This window comes from Prorops nasuta, unplaced genomic scaffold (genome assembly GCF_024137725.1).
Source record: "Prorops nasuta isolate Cenicafe-Biocafe unplaced genomic scaffold, Cenicafe_Pnas_1.2 PNAS00012, whole genome shotgun sequence".
Classification (NCBI taxonomy): domain Eukaryota; kingdom Metazoa; phylum Arthropoda; class Insecta; order Hymenoptera; family Bethylidae; genus Prorops; species Prorops nasuta.
Window position 1 is genome coordinate 6,236,052 of NW_027116809.1, and position 11,266 is coordinate 6,247,317.

The 11,266-nt window shown below is 36.4% G+C and overlaps 1 protein-coding gene across 1 annotated transcript; it reads left to right on the plus strand.

Annotated features, from left to right (window-relative positions):
* The first annotated feature begins 9,686 nt into the window (after positions 1-9,686).
* LOC136777868 (uncharacterized) lies at positions 9,687-10,799 on the plus strand. Its single transcript, XM_066734446.1, has one exon. The coding sequence runs from the start codon at positions 9,687-9,689 to the stop codon at positions 10,797-10,799; it is 1,113 nt and encodes a 370-aa protein (XP_066590543.1).
* The last annotated feature ends 467 nt before the right edge of the window (positions 10,800-11,266 follow it).

An 11,266-nucleotide genomic window follows, 5' to 3' on the forward strand; every position in this document is an offset into this window, starting at 1 on the left:
CTAATCCGGACGCGAGAGAAAAGTAATAATAGAAAAAAGGAAAAAGGAGGAAAACTGCGAGAGGAAAACGATCACCGTTTTAGGGTTAAAAAACCCATAACAATTAAATTGTTAAACGGTTGACCGCTTCCAAGCGCAAGTTATATAAAAAAAAAGTATGCACGTGGCTACCTGTGGTTCGATATCCCGTTACTCATGGGACCTGATATCTAATGTTTCTTATTCCTATGGTTGGACTTATATAAACGGTGGCCCGAATGGTTACGGAGAAGAAAAAAAACGTTAAAATAGTTAAGCGTGAAGAAAAAATGCCCGAATGGTTACGGAGGAAAAACGCTTAATATTTTATCGCAATTATGTTCCCCATGGTTTATTGGGGTTAGGAAAATCGAAATTCCAATATCTATCTTCGTAGATAATGGAATTTACAAAGGTTCGATTGTTTTCTTTTCGCTGAAGGGTTTCTCTATGCAAATAAAAAGCATGCTTGCAGCAAAGGCATGTGTTAAGTGGGGCAATGAAAAGCAATGATCTATGGCAGATGTTACAAAAGATGTGGTTAACATCTTTTGCAGCTCTAAGACGGTGTTGGCGAATTGTTGCTAGGATACTTCGTTTGTTGTCCGGAAGGGCGGCCTCGCAATAGGCACAGATCCTTTGGGCTGGATTGGTCCTAACATATTTGTATAATAACCGCTCACAAACGAAAAGTTCCTTTGGGGCCATGCTGATAATGAAACGGATTTGATGGTTAAAATTTGGACACAGGATGTATTAAAGATAGAATAGAAGAGGCATAAGGCAGTAAGCGTGAGATCCGCTGACTAGCGTCTGAGAGGAACCTTTATCGCGAGTAACGTGACTAACGGTGGGGTTCCAGGAAAACAAATAAAGAGAGAGAAAGAGAAGAAAAAGAAAAGAACAAAATTAGTATTTGTTAAATAAGTTAATCCAAAGAAGGGGGAAAATATGGGGAATTGAAAATGAATAAAGGAAAATTGTTTAACAATCGAGTTAAGAAGGGGAAAAATATGGAAAATTGAAAGTGAATAAAGGAAAGATTGTTTAACAATCGAGTTAAGGGGAAAAATATGGAAAATTGAAAATGAATAAAGGAAAGATTGTTTAACAATCGAGTTAAGGGGGAAAATATGGAAAATTGAAAATGAATAAAGGAAAGATTGTTTAACAATCGAGTTAAGAAGGGGAAAAATATGGAAAATTGAAAATGAATAAAGGAAAGATTGTTTAACGATCGAGTTAAGAAGGGGAAAAATATGGAAAATTGAAAATGAATAAAGGAAAGATTGTTTAACAATCGAGTTAAGGGGGAAAATATGGAAAATTGAAAATGAATAAAGGAAAGATTGTTTAACAATCGAGTTAAGAAGGGGAAAAATATGGAAAATTGAAAATGAATAAAGGAAAGATTGTTTAACAATCGAGTTAATTAATTCCTTTCTAAGAAAAGGGGGAAAAATATGGAGAATTGAAAATGAGGAAGATTTTAGACATTTAGGAAATGAATCTAATTTGCTGCTTGCAATCTTTTATTCCCGACTAAAGGAAAGCGCTAGCATTTTAAATGACCAAAACAGTGAAAGAAAGATTACCCAACAGAGAAAGAAGAGAAAAACGATGAGAAAGATTATTTAACAATCGAGTTAATTAATTCTTTTCAGAGAAAAGGGGAAGATCATCTAACAATCGAGTTAGTTAATTCCTTTCTAAGAAAAGGGGGAAAAATATGGAGAATTGGGTCCGCACGGCGCGATGGTAAGACGATCGCTGGCGCGTTTTGGAAATATGAAGCATTCTTAAATATAAATAAGACATTTATTCCTAATCGCAAGGGAAAATATGAATGAAAACATTTTTTAAATATAAATAAGACATTTACTCCTAAACGCAAGGAAGATGATAAATGAAAACATTTTAAAATATAAATAAGACATTTACTCTTAAACGCAAGGAAGATAATAAATGAACCGAAATGTTCATGAAACAACTTCAAGGGATGCTAACGATCGGTCTGAACAAAATAATGAAAGTATCGGAACAATGTTTCATTTACTCTAGAGTAACAAATCTATTTAAAAGGGGAAAAAAAAATTTTGGGAAACGCTTAAGAATGTAGAATTATCGGCCTGGACGTTACAGCAGCTCCAGTCGTCGGATGAAAAGATATCGCAAATCTCGCAAATGGATCAAGACGAAAAGATACCGAGTAAACTCGAAAATCCAATTTCGGAACAAGGATGTTCGAATATCGAGCATGATTACAGTTATCGCACGTTCTCAAACCCATCGGAAATGCCCAGGTTAGAGAATGTAAATAAAAACAATGCGGAGCGTCCAGACGCTCTGGTTGCCAATACCGAAATCTTCGAAGATTTATCGATCGAGGACAAGTTATCGACTGGTGATTTAGCCGATGTAATAATTACCACATGTGGTAATAGTGCCGAGAAATTAGCATTTTACACGACAGTCACCATTCAAGGGAACGAACTGCGTGCATTAGTAGATCCTGGTGCATCACGCACGTTCGCAGGACAAAAAGCCATAGATTTATTTAAATCAATTGGTATAAAGTCCAGAAAAATAGAAACCTTGAAAGTTACCGTTGGAAACAATTGCGTTTGCAAAGTTAATGAATCCGCTAAGATACCGATCCTGTTGGAGGGGAAGACAACTATAGTGGACACACTATGGATGCCATCCTTGTCTAGCAATTTTATTCTGGGACTGGATTTCCTTAGTCACGCTTGCGTGATTGTCGACTTCTCAGCAGGAGAATGGGCGTATAAGGAAAAACCACAGAATAAATTTATGTTCTCGAATGCCGAAAGACTAAATTGTGTAGTCATATGTAACGGCTTAACAGTTCCCGATACAGATAACGCTCAGAGGTTACACGATTTTCTAGAAATCAAACTACCCCCCATTTCTGGAAAACCGGGAATCTCCAAATTACCGGCAGTCATAATTGACGTGCAAGATCACGAGCCAATCAGACAGCGAGCTCATAGATGCACGGAGAAAATCCGCCAAGCTATGTGGCAAGAGGTTGATGAAATGCTAACCAATGGCATCATCGAACCATCGCAAAGCGATTGGGCAAGCCCGGTGGTCATGGCAAAGAAGGCCAATGGCAAACTTCGATTTTGCGTAGACCTACGGCGTGTTAACGCAGTAACGAAAAAAGATGCCTACCCATTACCAAATATGGCGGGTATTCTTGACGAGTTACGACAAGCCAATTATCTAACGACGCTCGATTTAAGTCAAGCGTATTGGCAAGTACCGTTAGCGGAGAAATCTCGTAGTATTACGGCTTTCATCGTTCCAGGCAGAGGTTTGTTTCAATTCAAACGTATGCCGTATGGATTAACTAACGCTCCCGCAATTTTCCAGCGTGCTCTGGACAAATTACTTGGTCCCGAATTCTATCCTCATGTATTCGTCTATTTGGATGACATTATAATTGTCAGCAAAACATTCGATGAGCACTTATTGTGGTTAGAGAGAGTTATCGAGAAGTTAAGGCGAGCAAACTTAACAATAAACAAAGAGAAAAGCCATTTCTGTAGAACAGAAGTGAAATATCTCGGGTTTATTGTCGACAGCCAAGGACTTCGGGTAGATCCAGCTAAAACTGAAGCTGTGATTGCCTTCCCGATACCGAAAAATCTCAAGCAAATTCGTAGATTCTTGGGTATGGCTTCCTGGTACAGGAGATTCATACCCGAATTTGCGACTATTGCTGAGCCATTAACAAAGCTAACGAAGAAAAATCAAGCGTGGGAATGGACAACCAATCAGCAGTCAGCAATTGACGCACTGAAAGGATGTTTAACGAGCGCACCAACGCTCGCATGCCCAGATTTTTCCATACCGTTTTCATTACAAACCGACGCCAGCAACGTTGGCCTAGGAGCTGTTTTGACACAAGTTATCGAAGGTCAGGAAAGGGTAATTGCCTACGCAAGTAGAGCGCTTACCGAACCTGAAAGAAAATATACCGTAACCGAGCAAGAATGCTTGGCAGTGGTATGGTCCATCAAGAAGTTTAGATGCTATCTTGAAGGCTACCGTTTCATTGTTATTACCGACCACAGCAGTCTCCGATGGTTACACAATTTAAAAGATCCATCCGGACGACTCGCTCGATGGGCTCTCGCCTTAATGGAATACGATTTTACAATCGTACACCGAAAAGGAGCATTAAATCATGTTCCAGATGCTCTGTCACGAGCACCGGAAAGTTTGAATGCACTAATACCGACAACTTACGCCGATACCAAAGATGCTTGGTATCTGAAGCGCGTAAAAGATATCGAAAAGTCACCAGAAAAGTTCCCAGATTGGAAACTAGACGGTGAGTTGATGTATCATCAACGACGCTCTAATCTAGCTAACGCTGAATTAGAGGATCTCGATGCTTGGAAATTGGTAATACCAAGAGAATACAAGCAAAAGGTGCTCGGAGAGTGCCATAAATTACCGCAAGCCGGCCACCAAGGTATCGATCGTACTTATCGACGCCTTGCGATAAATTATTTTTGGCCAGGTATGTTCAAAGATGTGACGTCATACGTCAGCCATTGCAACGAATGCCAACGCTGCAAAGTAGAACAACAAGCTCCCGTCGGCTTCATGGGTCGCCGAATTGTCGAACAGCCGTGGACTGTAATATCGGCAGATATTATGGGTGCACTGACGCCAAGTAAACAAGGGTTCTCGTAGGTATTGGTCATTCAAGACCTTTACACGAAATGGATCGAGATCGCTCCACTTCGAAAAGCTACCGGCAAGAAAATTGCAGAAGCTATCGAAAACTTGGTGATACACAGATGGGGTACACCGAAAGTCTTAGTGACCGACAACGTTACTGAGTTTGTTAACAAAGATATAAACGCTTTGTTACAACTAACGGGTATGAGGCAAACGACAACACCTCCTTACCATCCTCAGGCAAACCCAACAGAAAGGGTTAATAGAAGCCTGAAAATGATGATACGGGCCTTTCTCGATTCTGATCATCGAGAATGGGATCGTCACTTGAGTGCGTTCCAATTTGCATTCATTACGGCCCACCATAATTCATTGCAAGCTACACCGGCTTTTGCGAATTTTGGGAGAGAACCAGAAGCAGCAAGGTCGATGAAGCGTGAATTAGAAGGCGATACCGATATCATTCCGCAGCCTACCGAACAGTGGCTAGCGAGAATGAAACGCTTAGAAACCTTAAGGTTGGTTTTCAAGCATGCTCTCGACGAAGCTCACGAACGACAGGCTAAACCTTACAACTTACGCCGTCGTGAAAAGCAATACGAGGTTGGCGAATTAGTTCTAATTCGAAACCGACAGCTATCGAATGCAGCAAAGCATATATCGGCCGCGTTGAACAAACCATTCACCGGACCGTTCATGATTGCTAAAAAGTTATCGCAGACAGTGGTTGAACTGTCAGATCTGGCAGGCAAAATGGTTGGAAAAATGTCAACAGTTGACATCAAGCCTTACAAGCCAGAAATACCGCCAAAAGTAGACCCTTAACAAGGATAGAGCGAACTAGGTTCGAAAGTATCGGTTTCGGGTCGAAACCTCCGTTACGGACGGGGGTATGTAACGAGGTTCTCTCGTTACGTATCAAGATACCGGATTTAATAAAGAAATTAAAGAGAAGCTAACGACTAGTAGTGGTTATTTCAAACCCTACATTACCGACTCGGTGCATAGGTTTCCGAGTGGACAGGAAGTACCGTCTAGGAACATCCCTGTGGACCGTCAGAAGACCGGATGAAAAGACCGGCGCTCCACTTAAAAGTCCAAGCCGACCAAGCGAGCAAGGCAGGGCTGTGCCAAGTAACTTGGTGGCTTGAGACGAGGAGAAGTGGGTACAGGGACTCCTGCGAAAGGCGAATTCTCTAGTCCCCTGAGGAGGGGGAAATAAGAGAGGGAATCGGGCCTGGGACGTCGCGCAAGGCGGACGTACACCACACCGGCTCACCGATGGGTGTGTCCGTGTGCGTGAGGTGAGCTTGCTCCCTACGCAACGAACACACTGTAGGCTATCGATGCATAAGGGACCTGTGCAGGTATGGTAGGTTTCTGCTGCATGCCGGGTGCCGCCGCTAAGTCCATGGCAACGCGCATGGCACCGCGGACTTGGGCATTGCGGGGATGCACCACCCTGACAGTCCCCTATGAGAAAAGATCTCGATAATGTTCTCGTCTCCTCACCTCCCCTCACATGTGTGAGTGGGTGGGTGGGAGAGTGTGTCTATTGTCGCGAGGCTCGGGCTACCTGTAAGGGACCCTCCCCTCTCTCCACGACCTAGCACACTGAGCAAACCAGGCTTCCGTACCGTCCTCTGTGCACTACCAATCAGCCCATTTGAAAATGCATACGATTGGAATGGCGGGGTAAGACCCCTATGTTAACGCTGGGTTGTTGGTCACCCACACGACCAACTGGCGCCCTGAAAGTACTGAATGTAAGGACGGCCGAAGGTAATAGGAAGATAACTATCACGATCAGCCATCGTGGTAGAAGAATCCATTACAGTTGTCTTTGCCACATACAATATAACTAACTTCAATTAACCACATCATGTACGTTTTAATATTTTTGTCATGTGACACTCTCTATTCTCTCTCTCTCTCCATTTTTATTTGATAATTATAAATTCATCAAAACCTTTACGATATCTTCCACTATTGAATTGACTATCCTTGTCAATTACCAAAAATCCACATTTTGGTTTCCAACATATTGAGCATAAATCACAAAAATTTTCAAACGACATATCATTATTTACATGTTCATTATAAATATGACGTAAATTTGTATTATCCTGATTGAATATTAGTATAAAATTTGCATTGTCACGAATTAAATGTTTAGGAATTTTAGCATAAGTCTGACAAAGATAAAAACAATCAATTTGAGAATGTCTACCCATCGAAAAATATTCCCGAATTATTGATTGGTTATCACAGGCTACATCGTCAAAGATAAAAATAGAATTTTGCATACTATCATTAACAGGAATAACATCTATATTGTTGGTAAAAGTATAATAAGTAATTATATCTTTTAGATTATTAAAAACATTTTGTATGAAACTATATTTTGGTTGATTTAATGATTTAGAATAAACATACACATGCTCAAAGCATAATCCGTGAGGACTGAGAAGAAGTGCAAGAACTGCATTAGTTTTACCACAATTTGATGGACCACATACTAATGCTCTGATAGTATTAGGTAATAATATTCCATGTCTTCGTTGTTCTTCTGCACTTGTTGAATATTTATTATCTAAATTATAAACTGGTATTCGTAGATTCTGCTTTATAAAATTAATTTTTACTTTATACTACAATTCAAGGTTAGTTGAGGGGTATATATAGAGAATGCACTGAAGAGAGTGAGTCAGTCAGTTTAAATCATGATCATAATAGTGATTGATTCTCGTATTGGTGATTTGACAGAAGAGGAATTAAAGTATGTACCAAAGGTGATTCTTACAAAATATTATTCACATGAAATAAAATATTTGTGGAATCGATTACCTGACCATATAAAATATGATAATGAAATTATAGAATATCGTTCGTGTACAAAACATTATAATCAACCGTGGTCACGAAGTCATATTGATGGTCCTACACCAGCTGTAAAAGATTGTCGTGAATGTCAAATTTTAAAACAAAAGGAAATAGAGGTAGAGGACTAGTTAATAGTGTTATTAATGCTCTTCCATTTGAATTACATATACCTGGGTATCAATTTTGTGGACCAGGTACACATTTAAACAAAAGATTGACAAGAGGAGACAGTGGTGTTAATCAACTTGATCCTGCTTGTAAAGAGCATGACATTGCATATTCAAAAAACAGTGATCTGAAAGAGCGACACGAAGCTGATCGAATTCTTGCTGAAAGTGAAAAAAACGTATAACTGCTAAAGACGCTAAATTTTCAGAACGTGCAGCTGCTTTAGCTGTCTATGGAGCAATGAAAACAAAAAGAAAATTTGGTATGGGTGTTGTAAAGAGGAAGAGAAAGAAGAGAATTATTCCAAGTGCAAAACGAGGAGGATTTTTACCATTTTTAGCACCTATTTTAGCAGGTCTTTCAGCCGTTGGATCATTAGCTGGTGGTGCTGCTAGTATTAGTAAAGCAGTGAATGATGCTAATGTGCAGCACGAAAACGATTGGAAGAATTAAAACGTCATAATAAATCAATTGAAGGACAAGGACTTTATTTGGCTCCCTATAAGAGAGGTCGTGGATTAAGAAAACAAATAAAAAAACAGAGGAAGAAGAAAAAAAAATAAATGACGTAACAACCAATATATATCTGGAGAAAATGTTAAAAAATTTACCAGGATTTCGAGGTGTTTATATGCGTACAAATCTACCTAAAAAAATTCGTAAGAAAGAATGTGCAATTGTAAATTTGGATAATAAAGAAGGATCTGGTACTCATTGGGTTGCATATATAAAAAATGGAGATAATATTAAATATTTTGATTCGTTTGGAAATTTAAAACCACCGAAAGAATTAATAGATTATTTTGGTGAAAATACAAAAATCGTATATAACTATAAGCAATATCAGCATTATTCTGAAAAAAATTGTGGTCATCTTTGTATTAAGTTTCTTCGTGAAAATATATAGAACTATCATAATATATTTCTTCAGTCTCCTTAAAATGTCCATAACGTTAACATTAAACGATACAAACTCACAGTTAGAATCTTATTATTTTCCATCTATTGAATTGGAAAATGATGAAGATTATGAACTTGGTTTAATTAGTTTTGAAGCTTTTAATTCTATACCAAATATTGACGCAACTAAAGATAAATTTTATTTCGATAATTTGAATATAGATATTCCTCATGGTTCATACGAAATAGAAGCATTGAATGAGTTTTTACGTGAGTCACTGTCAGCAAATGAGGTAAATCCAGACAATATTGAGAATTATCCAATTACAATACGTGGTAATAATACAACTTTAAAAAGTGAAATCTTCTGCATTTATGATATACATTTTGAAAAATCCAACAGTATCGGATCTTTACTTGGATTTACTAAACGTACAATTTTGGCAAACAAATGGCATAAATCAGACTTTCCTACTAACGTTAATAAAGTGAACATTTTGCGAATAAGCTGTAGTATTACAACAGGAGCCTATAGCAACGGATCGTTAGTGCACACAATTCATGAATTTGCACCAATTGTACCACCTTGGTATAAAATTGTTGAGGTACCACCAAATGTAATATATCTCCCAGTAACTCAAAAAATTATAAATCATTTAATTATACGTATTTTGGATCAAAATGATAATTTAGTTAATTTTCGTGGTGAAGAAATTACTGTTCGATTACATATTAAAAAGAAGCATAAGTAAAATGCTTATATATAATCAAAAACATCATCTTTCAACTCTCATTCCTGGAGCAACTCGTGAATCGGAAGTACAACTTAGTAGAAGAGGTTTAAATCTATCAAATATTAAATTTCTACAATCATTAGGTTACATTGTGAAAAATGATCGACATACTAGACATTCAAGAATCACCCGTGTTGGACAATCGAATAACAAAAATTGAAATTCATGGATATAATCCTTATGCCAATACAAATTTGAGAAACAATGATGAAATTAGAATTCCAATCCAACATCAAGATCTATATATTACCAAGTCAAAGTTTTCTCTTCATAGAAGGAAAAGTAACAAGAACTGACGAAGGTAAAGATGAAGTATATCTTGATAATAATTGTATGGCATTTCTATTCGATGAGATTAGATATGAATTGGATGGTGTTGAAATAGATCAATGTAGAAATGTTGGGATTACAACATCTATTAAAAATTATCTATCAGTTGGCAGTATTAATAAAAATTATGTAGAAAATGCAGGTTGGTGTCATGATGCTTTAAAATATACAACGAGTGATAAAAAATTATTTTTTAATTTTTGTGTACCATTACGAATGTTATTGGGATTTTGCGAAGATTGCAATCACATTGTAATAAATGCCCGACACGAATTAATACTAATTCGATCTCGAAACGATTTGAATTCTCTCTTTTCTGGGTATGATAAACCCAAAGTTAACGCATCGATTGAATTAACTAAAATTCAATGGAAAATACCACATATTACATTGGAGGAAATGAATAAATTAGCAATTCTACGTTTTGTTGAAAATGGAAATGCTGTTACTATGAACTATCGAACTTGGGATTTATATGAATATCCTCTTTTACAATCATCAACCAAACATACTTGGGCTGTGAAAGCATCTACTCAACTGGAAAAACCACGTTTTATAATATTAGCATTACAAACAAATCGAAAAGATCAAATATCAAATCAATCTCATATTTTTGATCATTGTAATATATCAAACGTTCGTCTCTTTCTTAACTCTGAATCATATCCTTACGACAACTTAAACATAGATTTTGATAAAAATAACTATAGTTTGTCATATTTAATGTATTCAAAATTTAAATCTGTTTATTATGGATTACAAGAGGATAATTTATTAACTCTTAATAAATTTAAGAATATAGCGCCTTTAATTGTCATTGATTGTTCACATCAAGTTGAATCCATTAAGAATGGTACTGTTGACATTAAAATAGATTTTGAATGTAAAAAAGATATACCTTTGAATACTAGCGCTTATTGTTTAATTTTACACGATCGTATAGTTGAATACAGTCCACTAACTAATATTGTTAGAAAAATTACATAATAAATTATAATTTTACACAATAAATTTAATGAAAAATAAAAAAATTACTAACAATAAAATTAAGGATAGGGGAAAACATCTTCGTAGAATGTGTATTGTCTAGTACCTGAGATAGATTTTAAATAAAAATTATAAAAAATATTTGTAAAAAATGTAATTTTTGAATATATTTTGTATATTATCAAAAAAATGAATAAATAAATAAATTAAGATTTTTTTTAATTATAAATAATAGTTTTTATTACAAATTACCCCATAGTTTATAACGTATACTATTTTATAATACTACAATATTTATATAAAACAATTGTTATTAAATACACGAAAATTATTCTTCACTTAAAAATTGTTTACATATAATTTGTTCTGGAATATAAAACAATTGATTTTAAATAAAAATATAAAATTTCGTTTTGTACAATAGAATATTTGTTAAAAATTGTATGTTTTTCAATCAATTCAAGAAT